This window comes from Vicugna pacos, chromosome 7 (assembly GCF_048564905.1).
Source record: "Vicugna pacos chromosome 7, VicPac4, whole genome shotgun sequence".
NCBI classification, from domain to species: domain Eukaryota; kingdom Metazoa; phylum Chordata; class Mammalia; order Artiodactyla; family Camelidae; genus Vicugna; species Vicugna pacos.
Window position 1 is genome coordinate 26,183,042 of NC_132993.1, and position 21,721 is coordinate 26,204,762.

At 40.8% G+C, this 21,721-nt stretch overlaps 2 protein-coding genes across 7 annotated transcripts in view; one reads left to right on the forward strand and one right to left on the reverse strand.

The window, feature by feature from the left end:
* Nucleotides 1–3,231, reverse strand: part of LOC140697356 (uncharacterized) — a 32,931-nt gene extending 29,700 nt beyond the window's left edge. For all 6 annotated transcript variants that reach the window (XM_072964598.1, XM_072964596.1, XM_072964595.1 and 3 more), the window contains exon 1: nt 2,123–3,231. In XM_072964598.1, the coding sequence (XP_072820699.1) occupies nt 2,185–2,883 (699 nt within the window). In that variant the 5' untranslated portion in view covers nt 2,884–3,231 and the 3' untranslated portion in view covers nt 2,123–2,184. The remainder of the gene's footprint in view (nt 1–2,122) is intronic.
* The window catches only part of FAM3C (FAM3 metabolism regulating signaling molecule C), a 44,868-nt gene continuing 25,699 nt past the window's right edge, over nt 2,553–21,721 (forward strand). The window contains exons 1-3 of the mRNA XM_006202231.4: nt 2,553–2,690; nt 15,110–15,164; nt 18,663–18,767. Of these exons, the coding sequence (XP_006202293.1) occupies nt 15,152–15,164; nt 18,663–18,767 (118 nt within the window). The 5' untranslated portion in view covers nt 2,553–2,690; nt 15,110–15,151. The remainder of the gene's footprint in view (nt 2,691–15,109; nt 15,165–18,662; nt 18,768–21,721) is intronic.

Genomic DNA, 21,721 nt, shown 5'->3' on the forward strand with positions numbered 1-21,721 from the left:
CCTATCAAGGCCTGTATAAACCTACAGACAGGATCCAGAGCTTGGAGTGTTAACTCCTCTGGGCGTGGTGGTGTAATAAACCTGAGTTCTCCAGCTCTCCCAGTGCTGCTTGTTCTCTCGCTTGGATCCAGGTTGCTGTCACAACTGAGCTGTAACACCGAGCTGTAACACATTTTTCCGCAACAAGAGGAGGAACTATAGATTCTACTAATTGATGGTAAAGGTGACATGAATTTCCAGGAACGGGAGGAATTGATGGTGGCTGTATTTGCAGGTCCTACTCCATTTACAGATAACTGATGCCAAGTGAAATATTCTGCTTGAGAATGGGTCCAATTAATATTCTGAAGCTTTTCGTCCAGTTTTAACTTTACCAATATTATGTAATCCTTATGTGGGAAATAGTATAGTATAAGTTATAGTTTTATGTAAAACCCCACACCCACTGAAGAGAGAATGAACTTTTGTTTCAACTATAGACAGGGGTGAGCTTTGAATTTGGGGCATGTGGTTTTGAACTTGGCTCTGCCATGTACTAGCAGAATCTTGGGCACCTTTCCTTTTCTGTCATGCAATTTTCTCCTCTGTATTTATAGGATTATTGTGAGGATTACATGAGTAAATATATGTAAAGCTCTTAGGAAAGAGCCTGGCACACAGCAAATGTATAATAAATATTGCCTTACAAATGTAAATTATCATTATGTATTATTATGTAACATAGCAACATTAGTTTAGTTTAAGCCTATCCGAGGGGCAAAGTTTTCTGTAGTCTTTTTACACTTAATCATTAATCCTGACTACTTCTCCAGCCTCCCTACCTCTTGCCAAGTAAAAAAGTAGGTGAAAAAACTGGTTGATTAACAAATGTTCTAAAGAACTGATTTACCGACTTTTAAACACTGCAATCCATATTAAGAAATATAATTTACGTGGTAGCCCAGAACACTGTGTTCCAGACGCTCAACCATACCTAATACTGTACAAATGTTTTATGAAACAACACTTATCCTTAGTTTGTGCTATGAACTCTGATGTTTGTGTTCTAATCTCTTTCAGTGAATCAACAGCAAAATGTTGGTTGTGACCCACTATTATCAATGTAATTACTTACTGAAGGGTCCTAAGCTGTATATTATGGTCATTGGATACCAAACACACTTGCAGTTCAGAAATTGTTTCAAGTGTGGTGCTAAAAAAAATATGGCACATGTCATTTCTGTACAGGCCAATTTGGTTATGGAGCAAAAAGCTTTTTCACAAATATGGCCTGACCTCCCTACTCTAGAGGCTTCTAAATTCTTTAGTGGGACATGGGGCAGTAGGGAAGGCATGGTGACAGGACATGTGTTTTAGGACCATAAGAAACAAAGTGCCGTGTGTGTTTGCAGCTAGATGGACTAGGCTGGAATTCCAACTTCACAACTTACTGCCTTTTTTTGAACAAGTTATTTAAACTCAGCTTTGAAATCCTGGTTTTTTTGTTTTTGTTGTTTTGTTTTGTTTGTTTATTTGATTTGTTAAAGCAAAACCCAGATAATATCTACTGTGGTTGAGTTGTGAGCATTAAATAAGAACACATCCCCAAAGGCCCAGCAAGGCCCAAGCACGAAGGCTCTCAGAATGCATTTATTGTTTCTCCTCTCACCATGGAACACAAACTCCCAAATTCATAGCTATTACTTAAGTTTTGGGCTTTATATTTTCGGAGGAAAGTTAAGACTCAGAATACTCACTATGGTCAATGCAGTTTAGTTTCTGCAACCATGTATTTTTCCAATATTCTACCTGATATTTAATAATGAGAGTTACAGTTATTAATTATTCTGAAATATGGATCTGAATTACGAAACAATTTTGTGTTCTTAAGTTTTGTATAGTGGGACTCGGAATGACTTCCCAGTTACCAACACAATAGTGAAAAAAAGTGTGTACAGGAGGAAAACGTTTCTAACTTCTGTATTCCTAAATAAATTGCATAAACGTGAGGTGTATAATCCAAGCTCTACTTTTCTCCTTGAGTCAAACATTTAAGGTCAACAACGTTCTAGTGCTCCGGATAGGTAGCATTTCACCATAGGTTAGCTAGCTTTTAAGAAGTCGAAAGGAAATTGCATACGACCTTAGGTTGATATGACCATCTCCTCCTATGTCCCAGCTGGTAGATCTCTGGAGTGGGAGTGATTATTTTACAATTTCTGCCTTTACGGTGGGAATTACGGAAGTGCGTGTCAGGCGGGGGAGCGAGGGCAGGACACCGTTGCCCCGTTGCCCCTCTCCAGGGGGGGCTGCCGGGCGCCGCCGCCGCTCTGCGGCTCCCACGTGGCAAGTCCAGGCGGCGCAGCGTGGCCGGGGGCGGGGCCGCAGACCCCTCCCTCCGTTCCCCGGCCCTTCCCTCCGGGCTGGCGGGCGCCGGCTCAGTCCTCCACCGCCAGGGGGCGGGCGCGGCTTCCCGGTGGCGGGGGCCCATTGGTCGCAGCGGGGAAGAGGGGGAGGAGGCCCAGCGGCGAGCTGGCTTCCTCCTGGCCACTCGCGGGGGTGAGGGGAAGCCAGAGGAACCAGGGAGGAAGCGGAGGAGCGAGCAGGAGGCGGCGGCGGCGGCGGCGGCGGCTCCCGTTGGCCTCCGGCAGGACTGACCGCAAGGAGGCCGGAAAGCGGGCGCGCGCGGCGGAGAGGCGGGCGCGAGGCCGGTGAGACGGACGGGGATGCGGACGGAACCGCAGCCGAGGACGGGGAGGATGGAGGGCGGCTGCGGGGAGCCGGGCACCCACCTTCACCTTCATCCTCCGCTCTCCCCGCGACCGCTGGCCTGGGGCGGGCCCGGTCGTGGCCGCTCGTCGTGGCCGGTCCCGCAGGGGGCAGGGCGCGGCAGGACTGGGGCATCAGAGCGCAGTTGGCCGCGGCTCCGGGCCGCCGCCCCCGCGCGGTCGTCCCCAGCCCGGCGACAGTCCCGGGGCTCCGCGGAGGGCGGGGCGGCGCCTGCACCTGGCGCTCCGGCTTGGGGCTGATACCTGGGTTGCGGGTCCGGCGCGGGGGCTCCGGCTTGGATCGGAAATGGGGGCTGAGTGCTCTAAAGAGGCGGGGATGGAGTCGAATGTTGCGTTTGAACTCAGTGGAGGGCGGTCTTGGCTCACTTGTAAAGTTTTAGCGTTTCTTTAGCTGGAGGTACTACTTCTTTTTAAAACCTATCCAGCCCATTGGTGTTCCGTGTCATTGATGAATGTGCTTTTAGTTTAGGGTTTTTTTCCCCCATTTGTATGCTGTTAACGTCACAGTCCCTACCATGTGTGACGATTTGTGATCCTAGATCTAAACAATGAGTGATGGACTGATGATTTGAGATTAGGATCTCCAGCTGTGATTTTTTTTTGTTTTCATCATCCTCGACTTTTTGCTTTTTTTAAAAAAAAGTCGTATGATAGTAAACCACTAATTGACAGAACCGTTTCATTTCTTTTTTTTTTTGATCAAAAAGAATATGGATACAATGATACTAGATAATATTAGATTGCTTACTAGGGCACTGTGTCAAGTGCTTTTCATACGCACATTTATTTCTTACAACCCGTAGAGTAGGTCTGTTTGTATATGTTTCCCAATTTTACGAAGAAAATACGAACTCCCCTAGAGGTTACCTAAAGGTTAATACCAACAGTAGATCCCAGATCCCTTGAAGTCTTGACCATCTTGCGGAACTAGTGGTATACGGTCACATTTTACATGTTTTGGGAGATTTTAATGTTACTCATACAGTGCATTATTGGGTATAGAGGGCTCTCCTCTTGAAGTTCCTCTCCTTAGAAAATACAAGTTACCAGCTTATACCGTTCAACAGGAGATTGACAGAATCAGCACCCTGTTTTGGTCCTATCATTAACTGTACCCCTTTCTAAAGGCTGCCAGTCTCTTGAGTTCTCTGGCAGTTTACTAAATAAGTCACAAATTTTTCCAATTTTATACAGGTGTGGGACACCTTGTTTCACTAATTCTGCGTAGTTTTCTCAGCTCATTAAAAACTAGCATTTCTTGATAGTAAGAAATAAAGAGTTTGATGCAGTGATTCTCAATCACCCACAAATGGGGCTTTTTAAAAAGGGCACACCAGTTTCCCCCAAACCCCCAAAGTCTCAATAAGACTGAACACCACGGGTTAAAGTGACTTTTTAAATACAGTTAATATATGTTACATTTTTAAAAAGCATTGCTAACTAATCTTTTCATAATTAAAGATGCATTAAAAAGGGAAAGGTAATTGGAGAGAGGGTCAGAGGACCAAGAGGATGTTGAATGGTGAAAATTAGTCCCATTTTTTGTGGAGGAACAGAAGAGTTTTTTTTTTTTTTAACCACATATCTTAGGTCTTACATGGCCAGTCTCAGTATTCAAAAACTTATATATTCATTTAGACATATGAGAGGGCCTCCACATGCCGGGAGTTATAGGTATCATGGATGCTATGAATAAGACAGCCTGGGGCCTCACTGAGCTAATTTATCTTTGAGACAGTGAGTCCTTCCGCCCCTCCCCCCTTTTATACCTATTTCTTAAAACTGAAAAATCCATGACCTAAGAAGTAAAAGAACTTGGTCCTAAGTCTCACAGAAATCCATCTAGCAAACATTTGTCTTGCATTTAGTTCAGAAGGATTCCTGAGTTTAGGATCAGAATATCTGATTTTAAGCAGTAGTTTTGCATTTAGTTCATAAATGACATTGACCAAATTACTTAATATCATATATTACCTAATTTCCTTACTCTGATTGGGAAGGTGGAGCATGGTTCCCAAGCTCTTTAAACTTTAAAAGGTTTTCTGATTTTTATTCTAAAATAGTCAGCTGACTTTCTCTCACAGGAGGAAGTGTTCCACTGCCTCTGAGTTCCCACAGTTTACCCCATCAGTATTCTTTCACTGTCGTCTTCATTGGCCTGTACATTTGATTCAAGCTATTTTATTACTTACATCTCCCTTACTTCTAATTAATTTTCATCTGTTCATTATTTTTCTAGGTTCACTCTGGTGAGTTTTTCCATTTCCTTTAAAATTTAAATTTAATCCACATAACATAAAATTTACCATTTTTAAGTGTACAATTCATTGACATTGAATGCATTCATAGTATTGTGCAGTCATCACCTTTGTTTAGTTCTACAACATTTCATCACCCCAGAAGGAAACCTCGTATTCCTTAAGCAGTTACTCTGCATTCCATCCCTCTCTCCAATCTCTGGCAACCACTAGTCTGCTCTCTCTCTCTAGATATTTACCTATTCTGGGTATTCCATGAAAATGGAGTCATACAATATGTGATCTTTTATGTGTTGCTTCTTTCACTTAGCATTATGTTTTAGAGTTTGCTTCATGTTATAGCCTGTATCAGTACTTCATTCCTTTTCATGGCTAAATAATATTCCAATGTTCCAAGATACTTAATGCATTTTGTTTAGTCATTCATCCGTTGATGGGCCCTGGTTTTTGTGTGCTAGTGAGAAAAGATTATGTGGACATCTGTATCTATGAATCTGAATTGATTTTCATCATAAATTCTGCAAAGCTTGTCTGGGTAGTGTCTTGGTTATCTGGTGTACTATGATACCATTTAGCATATGCAGTTAAGTGATCATTAAATGCATATGGAAGGACATGTGGTCAACAAAAATGAATTTTTTAATTGGTTCAGAAAATTTTACACTAGAAGCTTTTTCCTGTTCTTTGCAAATGGCTGCTAACTTGCATTCTTTTTGTGCGAGAAATGGTGTGCTCTCCAGGGTCCTTGGGCACATAGAGCCACTCTGCTCCTCCATTTCTTCACGTGAAAAGTTCGGCTGACAAATGACATCTGCCCTGGTGCAGTTAAATTCTGCAGATTACTTAAAGACAGTAGAACTGGAGTGGATATGTAGGGAAATTCTAAAACATTCATTCAGAATAGAAATCTGTAACTGCTCATCTGATATAATGTAAAATGCTCTACTTACATGAGATGAAGATAGTTATACTGTATGTAAATTTGGGCCTCTCTAGTCTCTTTGTAGCAATTGATGATCTGGACACTTCTTTATCCTACTTGTGTTCTACTTCTTATAGTTAAAATGTATTTAGTTTTATTTTTGCCATTGTTCTAAGTAGTATCTGTTTCTTCCTCCCTTTCTTTCCATCTATCCACCCATCCATCTTTGTCCCCCTGGATGGTGTAGTGTAGAAGTAAGGTAGTTACATTACAGCTGTTTAATCAACAGTTGTGGTGCTCTGAGGGAGCAGGCAGAATGAAATGTCATTTTGTCTTGTTTTGTGTTTTTGGTGTGTTTGTACTCTGTTACAGAAATCTGATCCCCATTTCATTTCTTCAACTGGATTCTGACTTTTAAAGCAAAATTCTGCTTTGATAGAGGGGCAGACTGCAAGAAAACATTTGAACGATTTTAAGTTTTACACTCTGTTGTAACCACTGCAGACAGCTCTCTCGCTCTGTTGTTCAACACATTATTTCCAGATTTATTCACTGCCCACCTCTCCCTCTGCACCCCCACAGGAGACCTGGCCCAGAGTCAGGCTAATTTCCATTCACTGTGAAGGAAAGAATGAAGATTCTTGTCTTGCGAGGTTTACCTTTGGGCTTTTTTGGCCTAGATCTGACTCACTCCCTGCCCCTTACCCAAACTTCTCTGCGTGTTTGGATCGGTGTACAGTTGAGCTGAAGTTCTGAGTCAGAATAAGGGTCGCCTGGTGAGCTTGTTAACCATGCAGGGGTTTTTATCCTTTCTGGGAGGAATTCTGGGCTCAGGAATTTGCATTGTAAAAAACCCACCAGTAATTGTGCCCACGGTGTGGGTCATTTTATAGTCAGGGCTTCTAAGAACCAGGTACGATGTTTCATTGAATCCAAGATATCTGCAAGGTACACCATGACTTTGTACACTACTAAGAGGGGGAAAATGTGGTTGTAAGGCACATCCTGATTTAAGATGTTAAAATAAGGGAAGTAGTGTGCACCTTAGACTCAATAAAATAGTGTTGGGTACTTGAGAAAGCACAAGCTCTCTTGTTATGGTAAAGAGTTATTATGAAGCTATGAGATGAAAGGCTTACAATGCAACATTTCTTTAGACCTTTAACTTTGTAAAGTTTGTTGATGATAGAGTTTAACATAAGATGTCCACACTTGATACATGTCTGTAGTGAAGATTATACTGATGACTCTGTTTTAAAATGCAAAGTAGCTGTATCACAGGGTGTAACGCACTCCCGTTTGGCATCATAGTATTTTCATCCCACCCATTTCCAGTCTTTTATGTGTTGGTAGTCCAATTCAGGAGTCTTATTTTTCAGCTTCTTTGTACTTTGGTGATTTCCATTTTGTAATCACAGTCCATTAAAATATTGACTTAATGTCACATTGAGATTGGTGTGGCTTGATCATTTGATTTCTGTCTTTTTTTCCCCTCTTTTTTCTGTTAGAAAGTTCACAGCCCTTATTAATGCCAACTCGCAGGTTACACGCATGCACACCAGCCATCTACTGTCCCCTGTTGAGTGGTTTTAGGATATTGCGGTGATCATCGGTGTCCACACCAAGTCTGGGTCAGAGTGAACCTGAACTCTGGCTGCCCGCTTAAAAAGAAACACCATGGTGGCACACGGGGTCTTGAGTGAGAGAATATCTGCAGGTTAGAGTTCTCACCTCACCAGTGAGAGTTCTGCGAAGAGCGTCTCCACCCGCTTATGGTGCTTCCTTCAGTGGTGTCATTTTAGCAAATAAAATATCTTTGTCGGGAAAAAGCTGCTTAACTCTGTTGGATTTGAGGGGTGGGCGGGGAGCAGAATACCTGTCCCTTTCATTTCTAATCACCTGAAGTATTTACAGGAAACATGTTAAATGCTTGTTGATCAGTGGAAGTATTTCAGAAATCTAACATCTCAAATTTGTGAAGAGGTAGGAACCAGAGGCCCCTCTAGCTAACTCACACTGGTGGAAGGAGTTGTACGGAATCCTCAGTGTGGTGTGGACAGTGTTGAAATACTTTTGCTCTGACAGGATGGTGTGCCTGTGGTCTGTCAGGCCCGGGGACTTCTCCCTCCCTGGTCACTGGGGCCAAGTCGGAACAGGCAGGATGCTTGCATGCTTAGCAGGGCTCCTTGCTAACCGGTTCTTAACTGGAGGGACAAGTGAGTATGACAGTTACAGTGTGTCACATCTCATTCTTCTAAGAATTTTACACACCTGCTGCAGATCAGATAGAAGTTTTCTCAAGTGTTTCTCCACGCACAGCCAGGAGAACCAAATAAAAATAAAGGATAGCAACTTATGATGGGTTGACTGTGGAGGAGAGCTCAGTGCACCCAGGACACCTGGCAGGAGTGGGGGGCGCCTTCCGGTGCATTTGTGCTTTTGCATAGTACGCTTGTAATTCTGTTTCTGTGTCTGAGGCCCAGTTAGCTATTAGTCCTCTTTTTAATGTAATTTCAAGATGCTGCTAGTAAGAAAGTAAGTAAAGCCATGTGGTTCTAGTTCAGACAGCTTGCAAACCCAGGATTAGGTCATCCGTATCCCTCTCAAGATTTTTAACAGAGCATTAAATTTTTTTTTTTATAAAAGACTTAACCTATTTCTTGATTCTTTTGAGCCATCATTTAAAATTTTTGGTTTATTGCTTGCAGTCTCACCTTTTTGAAGGCCACTTTGCAGAAGAGTGGATATACTTATATTTTCCTCAGTGATCTTTGGAGAAAGTGAATATATTCTTGGCATTATAGAATTATACAGATCTCCCTCCCTCCCTTCCCAAATACTTTGTTTTCTGCTCCTTTTTTTTTTTTCCCACCTTCTAGTCAAAATACAAGATTAGTTTGGTCATTTAAAACCTGGAATACTTTTCTAATTGTTGGGTAGACATCTAAAACATTTCTCTTTAATCCTTATCGAGTCATATGCTTAAAAGGTGTCTGCCACATGTGTGTGTTAAAATGGTAGATTTTTAAAAACCATTCTCTAGGATTTTATATCAGAATTTCCTACTAGAACTAAAATATTTTCAAGGTAGTAATTAAAATTTTTTTCTGTTTAGCTTTTAGTGTGAATAACACGTTCTATTAAATTCACAATATTTATAGCACAGTGATAGCAGCTCCCGTATCATACTGAGTGTCCGAATGTTAAGATCCTTTTAAATGATTGCAGCTTTCTCACTCTCTTCATTTTGTTATTTCAGAAGCATGTTGCTCCTGGTGAAGATGTATGCATAGTGGCATCTGGGTGAAACGGGTACTTGATAGCAGTCTGCACCTACTATGACAGCTTTCTATTACAGCAAAGATTTTTTAAAACTAAATATTTGGAATTTTATAAGTTGTTCAAATATCAGATGCACAGTTACCCATCCTCCCATGGCCTTTAAGCCCATCACAAAAATAATCACTTTTAAACGTTTACAAAAAGAAGATAGTTATGTCATGATCTCCTCACCATCGTATTACAGTTAATGAAATGGGAAGTAATAAGATTTTCCTCCATTTTTTAATGTCTCCTGGGATCACTTTGGAAAACATTCCAGAGTCTAGATGTGTTCCCGTCTTTGCTGCAGGCGGACAGCTTCATCTCTAGGAAGGGAAGGACTCTTCCTTCCTGTTGAAGAGGATCCATTATGTTGCTTCTCCCGGAATATATGCTTCTTCCTTGGAGAGCAGTTGATTATGAAAACGTATGATGAGTACGTATGAACACAGGGTTTGGGGCTGTTTGAACTGTCCTACTTCTGTGCTGGGACTTCTGAGAGGACCAGTAGAAGCCTTGTAGGAACTGTATATCCTGCAAATAGCCCAGCAAGAGATGCCGGAATAGTAGAGCACATTCAGGAAAGATTTTTATTCGTCTATTTTAGAAGTGTCTTAAATGTAAATTTCATTTTTTATTCCTTCACCTCGGGTTGGCTTACTATGACTTGTGGGTCCATATGGTTCATGAGCCAAGATTGGCTTTTATATATTTAAGTGGTTGGAAAGAAAAAAAAATCAAAAGAAGATTTTTTTGTAGCATGAAATTTTTATGAAATTCAAATTTCAGTGTCCATAAGCAAAGCTTCATTATAACACAGCTGGGCCCATTTGTTCTCACATTGTTTGTGGCTGCTTTCCAGTTACAGCTGCAGAGCAGAGTGGTTGAGATAAACTGTGTGGGTCACAGAGCCAAAAGCATCTACCATCAGGCCCTTGAAGGAAAGCTGGCAGCACTTGCTCTATTTTTACATAAATGCAGTTATTTTTTTGCAAATCATTTTCTTTAAATACCATACTTTTGTTTGTAAATATTAGAATAATGTATGCTTGTGATTTTTTAGCTTGTGATGTTTTAGCTGCAGCATCCTTTTGATTACAGTATTGTGTTATTTTCCTCTTTCTTTTAATGCTCTGGGACTGAAAATTTGGTCTCTTGCATTCTGATCCTGAGGGGGCCGTGTATTAGTCTGGGTTCTCCAGAGAAACTGAACCCATTGGAGATACGTGTCTCAGTGAGATAAATGTCACAAAGCATTGGCTGCTGTGACCATGGAGGATAAGTCCCAGGGTCTGCAGTCAGGAGCCCCAGGAAAGCCAGTGGTCCAGTTCCAGTCCAAGTCTGCAGGCCTGAGAACCTGGAGAAGTCCATGGTGTACATTTCAGTCCAGGTCTGAAGGCAGGTGAAGACCGATGTCCCAGCTTAACGACACTGGGCAGGAAGAGCCACTGCTGCCTGACTCAGCCTTTTTGCTTTGCTCAGGCCTCCCAACACAGTGGACAAGACATACTCACTTGGGGAGGGCAAACTGCTCTACTCAAATGTGAATCTCATCCAGAAAGACTCACAGACGCACCCAGAATGTGTAACCAAGTCTCTGGGCACTCTGGCCCAGCAGAGTTGACATGTATAAATTAACCATCACTGGGCCTAAATATACTTTAGATCCATTTGCTTGCGCTTTGATCTTTTTTCCTTAGTCCTTTTGAAAAACCCCAGTTCACGTGAATATTAGAATCGTCTGTACTTCACTAAGTTGGTTCATTTAAAATTGCTGTCCAGGAGGAGGAAATTTTCCTCTGCCCTTCTGGGTTCTTCTGACTGGTCTAAAATTAAATTAACGTGAAACAGATGAACAGAAAATCAAACAAAAGTTCAATAACATGTATACACGGGGGAGACCCAGGAAAACTGAGAAGCTTGCCAAAATGACCAAAACTTTCACCTTAAACGCTGTCTTGAGCTAAAGACAAAAGAGGGCGGATGTTGGGGTGGTGGTTTGGGACTTCAGAGGGGAGGAAGGCAATTCACATGGAGTTGGAAAAGCAGATGTTTGGTAAATGTTTGCTGGGGAATGGGACAGTAGGGGAATTCTAACTGCTAGGTTCCTCCCTGTCTGCACACCTACTTTATACATAGTTGTCTACAGTGATAGCCCCCTTCCTGTCATAGGCCTTTTGTCTAAGTTCTGTAGGCAGCGAAGAGGGGAGGTCAGAGAGTCTTCCGGGCCTTGATTGTTTCCAACTCGAAATAATCAACATGCCAAAGAGACATTTTGGGGTGGCATATTTTGTTCCCCTGCACCACCGTTTTGCCAGCACTGAGTTAAAGCTGGATTGAATTGGTGATAGTTTCTTTATATTTGTGGAGTATAATTTGTAATGTTTAATTCAGCAATTGTTGTTTGTTAATATTAAATATATCAGTGAGTGTGTCTGTACACTTCACTTTGCTGTATCGTTTCTGTCTCAGACGAGTGTTCTAGTTCATATGCTTAGTCATTCTGACAAACCATCAGAGCCTTAGAGTGGCTAGTTGGCAGGAGAGATTAGCGATTTCCAGAGCAATTTGCAAAAGCCAAATTGATTGGCATGGAATTTTGTCAACAGACTTCTGGGAGCATGTCAGTGAGCTACTGGGGTGAAAGGGAAGTGGATTTGTTTATAGTATCATCTTCTTACCCTTCATATGACCTTGGACAAATCCCTTGACCTCATCCATAATGTCATAGGGCTGTTGGGAAGATTACATAAAATTAGAATGTGTGACTTGCTCTGCAGTTTGCATTATTACTTAGCTTTTGTTGACTGACAAAACCTTTCCCTCCTGGTTGAAAAAAAAATGTTTTTATAGCTTATTTTGTTGATACAGAATGGTGTTCTTGTAATTCACCTGAAATCGCTCGAGTCCACTTCTGAAGGAAAGAATGAAAGTATCACTTGGCCAGTGTTTTTATCTGTTGTCCTGCAGGTGACTGATACTAGGACGTGCCTGTTTGTTCAGACCTGATTTTAATAAAACTTCATTGAATTAGACCAAAGTAGACAGTTGGGCTAAAGGAAATGTTTAAATTATAAGAAAGTCACAGAAATCTGGTATGTCCATCTGAGAGCCTAACTTAGGCACTCTTCTTCAGGCCGGGTCACTGGCTTGGCATTCACCCAGAACGCTGTCTCACAGGGGTGTCAGGGTGGCCCTCCTTGCACTAGACTCTCAGGTGACTGTGAGCTTGACACATGAGCAATCTGATTTGCTTCAGTCATTTATCTTTAAAACACTGGGACTTGTTTTGACCTATACTACATTTTGCGGGGGCAGATGTATTTCATAGATACACTGTCAGTTTATTTTATTTTTTAAAATCTTTCATGGAAACACTCTCCTCCCACCACCTGAATTTTTGTTTTGGTAAATGGCTCTAGTTTCTATGCGTCTACTTTTTAATGAACAAACATAAATTCTTTTCACCTTTTGCCTCTGAGTTAAAGAGCTCTGAATCTCCAGTCGAGGCCCCTTTTCCTGCTTTCATTGTTGTGTTCGTTTTTTCTGGACCTGTTCTATCACAGCTTGATTGTCAGAGGTTCATTAAGGTTCATACCAGATGCTGTTAAGGTTTATCCCCCGCCCACCCCCCCCCCCCAGGATGATTCTATCTAAAGATTTTTTTCTTTGTGTTTAGTCTCCTCCTAAGAAGACAAGTTTGGGAATGATTTGGAAATAGCACATAGTAAGTAGATGCCCCCCCCCACCTTTAAATATATTTTTATTGAAGTATAGTCAGTTTACAATGTGTCAGTTTCTGGTGTTCAGTAATGTAGGAACATGCATATGATTCATTTTCATATTCTTTTAAACCATAAGTTACAAGGTATTGAATGCAGTTCCCTGTGCTATACAGTATGAACTTGTTCAGATGCTCCTTGATTTGCTCTCAAAATGTATTCAGTACTCTTTCCTTAAGCTGATTTACACTCTCGCATCATTCATTTGCTTCTTAAGCATACTAATTAAAAGTGTGATGTGGCTGAGATTTCACTAAAATGTTATTCTCTGAGAAACTGAATGGAAAACCCGAATTCAGCTCAACCATTGTAGGTGCTTGTATGGGGGTCTCACGAGTGGTGGGTTTAGAAGCAGGCTTACTAAGTGGTCCAGAAAGGGCCGCACGGTGAGGCAGTGTCTGTAACTGCACAGGCGTGGCCTCCTTGGCAGGTTGTGGAAACAGTGAACTAGAGCAGCAGGTGTCTGCCCAACTGCTCCTCACACTTCCAAAGAAATTATCCTGGGAGATTAGCCGGGAGGAAAGGCGTGTGTGTGTGTGTGTGTGTGTGTGTGTGTTGTGAACATAGTGTTCAGTCTTGCAGAAAGTCAAAAAAGTATTTATAACCAGCTGGGGTTTCATTAGAAAAGCTGAGGGATTTGTTTTGTTTTGTTTTGTTTTGTTTTGTTTTGTTTTGTTTTGTTTTGTTGATTTGTTTGTTTTTTCTGCTTTTATGTGGTGGCTTCAGTAACTCTTGTTTCCTTTTAGTGTTTTCCTACCTAGCCTGTGGCTAAGTTGTTAGTTTAAATAGATACGTGGCATTGGCTTTTCATATGGGAAAGTGTTCAGATAACTAACAAAGGAAAGGAAATCAATAATGCTCAGTTCAGTGTTAGTTTAAATGTTGGTATTTTCTTCAGGGTGGATTGGGCAGAAAGAAGGGAGTTTGATTCTTCAGAGGCTCACCACCCCAACCCCTGCTAATTCCTTGTTGGTGAATAAGAAAACTGGACTTCTCATTTCTCTCAGTGTCCTTCAGAGGTGTGGCTTTGTTTTTATTTGAAGCATTCAATGAATCTAGCATACTAGATTAGACATCAGCATTGAAATGTCAGTATTAAAATGCAGTCTAAAAGAAATATATTTTTTGATTGATGTGATTCATTAATCAAAAATTTCTTTTGCATTCCTTTCTTGTACAATAGATTGAATAGACCATGGAAGCTGTCTGGCTGAACCTGAGCATGAATTTCCTACCTAACTCATATGGTTGCTTTTCCATTTTCTTTTTAAAATTTCACCTATCTTGAGTTATTTCTTAGGGACGAAACACGCAAACATGTACACAGATTTTTTTTCCAGCATCTATTTCTTGTTAGAATAATATCAAAATATGGTTTCTTGATTTGATGGATAACATACACTGTCAATAATGATCATTGCTGGAATATTTAAAATTGCAATTCTGTGCCTCTGGATATGTTCTTTCACAAACTTCAGTGGAAAACATGAAGAGGATGAAGACCCTGGTATTAAGATGAGGTGCCTTTCCTGTGAGCGTTTATCACAGTGACCCCTGAATCCTAACCGTGCTGAAGCCACTGTGGCATCCAGACCCTGGAGTGAGCCCTGGAGGCGGCCGACTGAGGTCCTCGCCCCGTTCCTACAAGTCATTTGTTCCCTGACTAGATAAGCAGCTTAACCTCTTTAGACCCCCTCCGAAAACTGAAGGTTTGAAACTAAATACCACAAGTCTCTTACGATGCATAATCACCGAGAACTGTCAGGCATTATCTTCTGTCCACATGCTTTGAGGGCAGGTTTCCCCTCAGCAGCTCCCTCACTGAGGGAGCGCAGGGACAGGGCAGGCTCAGACACACCCTCCTCTCAGGAGCTTTTGTGGTGGGGCGAGGAGATGGGCCCGATGCTAACGGCAGCTTCCTTAAATGTTAATATTGGTGGAACACTTAGAAACGTCATGACAGTTAGTTAATGTAATATGTACTCTCCAAACCAGACTCAATCTAGGGAGGAGTGCTCATTCTAGACCTAATAATGTTTGCCTTTCTTTTCATTTTAGGAGCTTATTTAATGAAAAGTGCCACAGACTGAAAAACCAAACATGAGGGTAGCAGGTAAGATACTTAAGTCAGTAGAAATAATTTTGCTTTTTGTGAAACCTGTTTGTTTAGTAATGACTGAATGAGAGAATGAATAATCATTTTCTGTATTGAGCGTGAGCTGAATATGACAGAGTAAATTATTATTTAGTCTTTTTGCTTTTTAATGTAGTTGGACACAAATTGGACACTTAGTGAGTTTTGCATAGGTTTTTTGGGACACTTTTGTTGAAATTATTTATGCTAAATATTTTGAGTTACGGTTTTTAATGTTTATGTCCTTATACGTAATTTATACATTAAGCTTGTTTGCCTAACGATAGATATGTCCATATAAAGAACAATTTGGACAATTTAGAGAGACTGGTTTTTGTTTATGCTAAGTTCTAGCTTGTTGAGAAAAATAAGTTTTGAAGTTTAAAAGCCTAAATCTTTCCTATGTGTGCACTCAAATTAAAACTAGTGTATGTAAAGGATTCAGTAAAATGAGTTTTGCTTAAATGACTCTTGTATTTGCTAGTTCAAGTTCAGTTTGTACAAGTGAGGTTACATGCAAGGACATCTGTTCCTAAGGCAAAAGGCAGATCTTGATCAAAAGGCAGATCCATCAATTAACCAGAGAGGCTGAGACCTCTTTCTGTCTATAGTGAAAATAAACGTGGGCCCTCCGCCCACCCCTCCTGCAGCACAGCCATGGCCTGAGGAGAAATGTACACTTTCATGTAGAAATTTCTACTAAGTGTTGTGTGTCCATCATAGGAGATAACTTGTCATTCCTCAAAATCAGGATAGTCTTTTCTTTTAATTACCATGTTCTCACCAGCAAACAAAATATTCCTAGGGGAACATCTCTAAAAGTATGGTTCTGAAAGGTAAATTAATTAAGCATGGTGATTTGAAATAATCAAAGCCAAGTTCTTCTTTCTACTACAATTCTACATTTATTCTAGTTGACATTAACTTTGTCATCTAGTCCATTTCTCTGATTCTGACAATTAATTTCAAGATTAATTGATGGATAATTATTCACTGAGTGAGTGCTTCTTTTGTATTTGGCACTTTCCTAGTATAGGTCTCAAGGGAACTGCATTTAGTGAAGGAACTGGGAAGACTGGCTATTAGTTTACTGCTTTTGGACTAATGAATCTCTTCTAATTAAAAAAAAAAGATCCTGCTTGCTCTGGATATCCTTATAGCCATTATTCTCATGGTGAGACATCGGTATCTAGTGTTTGTGCTTATTGGTTTGTGAAAAATGGGGACACACTCAGATTAGTGCAGTCCATGGCCGGAAGGAGGAGGGGATCTCATGGACGGAGTGGGAACTGTGGTGTGCCGTGGTCAGGCCCCTCCAGTCCGGAAGTGGATGGTGATGGTTCAGGGGAGCCCCTGAAACAGAACTTCCAGAACCCCACCTTATGGAGGCTCTGCCTGCCCCTCTCAGGGACCCTCTGCTTGTCCTGTTACCAGTTACTTTCTTCACCTCTAACTTCTCTCTCTCTCTGAGCTTTTATTTCCTCCTCATTTTGTTTTTGTTTTTGTTTTTTTGATGGTTTCCTAACATTGAATAGGTCTTGGTATAAGACTAAGTTCTGCCACTACCTAGTTTTGTGACCTTAGCCAAGTGATCCAAATTTTTGACTGTGTTCTCCTTATTTGTAAAATGAAAATAGTATCTTGAAAGGCTGGACAAATGAGATTATGCTTATGAAGCAGTTAGCTCCTTAGTAGGCGCTGAGTAAACGGTGTGTGTGTGTTTTTATGTTTATGTATATATTTGTATACATGGTGTATATAGATAGTTTAGTGTAGCCTGAGGTTTAGCTTGCTATTGAATCTAGTCTACAACTGTCATGTATTATAAACTTGGCATTTTAATCATTTTAAAATTTCAGTCTTGAACAACAAAGGTTTCATACGTCTGCTTTAAGGGACAGGGAAAGATGATCACTATCTGCACATGCCCATGATTGCTAGAAAATGAGATTTTTAAGACTATCATGTGATAAATAATCTTCCAACCCTTGATCTTAAATGATCAAGAAGGAATATGCCACCTGTTAACCATTCATCTGTTTAGCAAATACTTGTTGAGAGTATTACTATGTACAAGGCACCCTGCTAGATCCTGTAGGGGAAGAGTTCAAAGCCTAATGGAATTTTACTCTCATGCACTAAAAATGCAGATGACCTGCAATCATTCTTGAAAACAGGAAGCAGTTTCTGGAGGGTGAGAAGGTAAGACACAGGAGGTGGGGGTGGGGACTGTTTAGTTCATTGTTCGGGCCTCCTCATTGCCATCCCATTTCTACATTCAGAGACTGTTTCTGAGTAGAAATGAGTAGCTGTCAGCATCCTCCGCCTCTCTGAGCACCATCAGTTCATTCACTTCCCTCCCTGTAGGATGCAGTCCTGGTCTCTTTAGGTTTATGAATTAGGACGAACACAGTGCATTTTTTTACTCTTTCTTACCGAGTAAGTTGAGTTTTGGCAGTTTCTTCAGAGACAGTGGTAATTTGGTGTTAGTGGAATACTGTGCAAAGCCTGGGCTGTGTCGGGAATGGCGGTCATCCAGACGAATATTAACAGTGTTCCTGAGTGAAAAGTGAGATGGCTCTGAAATTCTAAGAGTAGGAAGATGATGTTTCTTTCCTGCCGTTTTTCATTTCCTTTCCGATCTTGTATTTTTTTTCTTTCTTTGATTTCCTTAGCTGTAGAGAAAAAAGACATGTGGTGATAGATGTTATAATTTGTTACTAGCAGTGCTGTTTCTAAGGCCCTCAGAAACGGTTAAAAGATATAAAGTATGGAATGCTAAGAGTCTGTCTTCACAGAGCTTACCATGCAACCAGTTACAAGGCATACGTACATGATGGATGCCAGTTAAGTCCTCCAGGAGTGGAGAAGGCCTGTCTTAAACTTAGGTATTAAGTATAAGGGGAGATTCTTTGTGGTTCACCACAACAGGAGCATCTCTGTTCTCCAAGAGATACATTGATTGGTGAGGACAGTAAACTTGTTACATTGCGCTTGAGAATTCCTTGCTGAGTGGACATCCTGGTCTGTTGCCTTACTGTCTGCGGAAGGTCGAGTGTTTGTGTATCATCTCTGTGTCGTATTGCCCTTCATATTTGAAAAGGATTGGGAACGCATTATCCCATACACTTGGTGGTGGTGGTCCATTAGCTTATACTCCTGTGTAGTCAGCCAGCAGTTGATAGCAGGTCACTTTTTTTTTCAGTTGTGAGAACTATAGGCAGGTGACTCACGCACTCCTGTGTCTAGGTTGCTAGCCCATCTGATAATTCATTGATCAGGAAAATCCTTTATCTTGATGGATTGTTGATACAGTTTTTGTTGTAACACAAGTAAAATTAAGATCCCCTAAAAAAGAAGTAGAAATTTATTTATTAGTCTGAAGAGTTTTTTAAATAAACTTACATTTTTCATGGAAGTGTATAGTTAAAGTTCTGTGGGCTCATAAGCTCATACTGAACTCTTTCTGCCCTTTAGGTGCTGCAAAGTTGGTGGTAGCTGTGGCAGTATTTTTACTGACATTCTATGTTATATCGCAAGTATTTGAAATAAAAATGGATGCAAGTTTAGGAAATCTATTTGGTAAGTTTCATTTTTTTTCCCTTTCTTAAATTTTATTTTTGATGAGATGGTCTTTGAATTTTTAATAGTTATCAACATTGAGTCACGCTGTTTAGTCTATCTAGAAAAGAAAATTTAATTATATTGTTAAGTATGACTCATTAGAATATTCTAAAATAAACAATAGAAAACCTTACAGTTAATTCATTTTAAAGCATGAATCTTATATTCAACATTGAGTATATTTAATGGTGCCTATTTTGTGCATGCGTAGGGACACTAATCATGGCATTCTAAATGCACATTGCAGAGGATGTCACACCCTATTTGAGTTGGCTGCTTGAACACTTGGAATCAAATCTGACTCTCAATTAGCAAGTGGTCAGGAGTTATGACAGTGCATTTTAAGTACCAGTCATAGAAATCCATCTTGCTTTCCTACCCTTATTTTCCTTCTGCAACTCTTTTTTTTTTCACCACTTTATTTAATGCTATGTTGTAAATATACCATTGTAAGCTGCCTTAACTCAGTTTTAAACAAAATTAAGTTTTTAAGTTAATAAAATAAGTCAACGTTTGAAATATTTGAATAGGCTTTGGCTGAGCATTGATGAAAGTACTAAAAAAAATTACTCATTGAAAGGTGAGTAATCTAGAAATAGTATTTTGATGCAGGAGATAGGAATCAGATGAAACACCTTGGAGATCTCTGGAACAGTGAGTTTTGCTTTCCATAAATTAATATTTGGAAGGGCTCCCCAAGACCTAATACACTCCCTCTCGCATCTAGTTTTAAGACTCCCTTCACCAGTGCTTCTCAGTCTCTAAGGTGAAAGGAACCTCCAGGGAATCTTGGTAAATTCAGATTCTGAGTTGGTGTCCCTGACGGGGCCTGGGAGTCTGCATTCCTGACAGGCGCCCAGGTGGGAAGCTGAGTGTCCTATCTGCTCCATATACTGAGCATCAAGGCTGGAGACGGTTCGGGCGTGTAGCTGTCAATTTCTGAATTTTCATTTCTGTGCATTTTCAGGTGACTTTTCTTACAGTGACTGCTTACAAGTACTTGTGTCGCACTGAATTCTGCCTTTTATACTCCCAAGTAATTTCAGTCCACTGATCCTGCTTCTACCTGCTGGGGCTTCTTCCACATTAATGATCTCTCAAGTAGTTCAGGAGCGGTCATACATACTCCCTCAGGGCATCTTTTTATACGTTTTCATCTTACCCAGTTATAAAATCCTCCCTTTGAACCATTCCTCTTAACATACTGGTTATTCTCCTCCTGAGCTGTTTTTTGGCACCCAACTTAGAATGAAGAATCCAAGAGAGAGCCTAGCGCAGTTACTGCGAAGTGCTGTGAGGCTTCTCTTGACTTCTTCTGGGCTGCATACTTCCGTTACTGCAGAGGGGCCAGCCTCGGGTCCTTGGAGAGCACACCTGGTTTCAGTGGAATGATGGCGCAGAAAAACCAGGAAAGCATTGAGGACTTGTTCAGTGTTGCTGTGGAAACATCGTGTTGTAACTCTTCTAAGAAAGGTTGATGGTAAGGGAAGAAGGTTATGGGATGGTAGCTTGAGACAGAAGCAAGTGGAACATTTTTTTTTTCTTTTTTGAAGTAATGGCGAGACTTTCACTTGTCCGTAGGCCTTGGGCAAAGAGTCAGTGAATTACAGATCAGTGGGAGGTGAGTGAACAGACAAGAACCGGAGGCTTCTTGAGGGAAGGGAGGCAACAGGACTGTCGGTGCAAACAGGAAAACGACTTTGGAGGAAGGCCCGCTGTTTTCCAAGAGAAGTGGCCGGAATCCAGGCCACGGGGTTCCCCTGGTTTGGATCATCATCTCTAGGCTGGATTGTTTATTCGGACATCACAGGGATGTGCCTGTGTCTGTATGTCACCTTTGACACCTGCCTGTCTCACCACTCTCAAGAGAGATTCTCTGAAAACTCTTGAACCTTCAGCATTTCTAATCGCTGGAGAGTAAAATCTAAACTCTCTGCTTGGGATGGCACTCAAAGCCCCCTCCTGTCTCTGCCTTTCCACCTGTTCTCCGCCCCCCACCCCACCTCCCTGTGGGCGTACTCGCTCTGCTCGGATGCACACGGACTGCAGACACAAACCCTGTCCTGTCCTTTGATACCTCAGCCTCGACTCCTGCTGATTGCTCTCCCAGCCGAGTCCTGTAGACAGTGAATGCTGACTGAATGGAAAAATGAATGTAGGTAATTGAGGACTAGGATTTTTACATGGGGAGGAAGAGTATTTTCAAAGCTTTCATTTAAAGCTGTGTTAGTTGACAAGCCATTGGTCTTCAGCAATGAACAAACTCTGAACTACCTTAACTAGGATTGTTGTCTCTTAAATTTCATTCTGATTTTTCCTGATGTTAGGACCCTGCCGGTTTTTATTGTGTGTGTTTTAGCTGTTTAATGTAGGCATCCTTAGAGCAGATGGTTTACTTTGTTGTCATAACTGAAGTCATACTCTATCCGCAAGACCTCATTGGATTCCAGTTTATTGAATTGGTGAAAATTTAATTTGTGTGATTGCTTTTAATTGTTATTTCGGAATAATTGAGCCAAGATGGAGACATGGTTGTCTTTGCCGTTTGTTTAGCATCTAATTTAATTTACCAAAGGGTAACAAGTTTAACTCAACTGATTAACTCTATAATCAGTGTCTTAAGGAGACCCATGAGATTAACTATGGTTCTTTTGGTGATGAATTTTTCCATTTCTTCATCTTTACTTGATAATTTCTATAAATTTGAATTTGAGTTGATTACATAGTACTGTTCTAGAAAAATAAGACAAACATTTCTAGAAAGGAAGAATGAAAAATTTTGCCTGCAGTTAATAATTGAAATTACCAAACTAGATTGGGATTTTTTAAACAATTTTTTAACAAAACATTTTATTTCAAGATAATTGTAGATTCACATGCATTAGTGAAAAAAAAATGATAATAATTTGGAG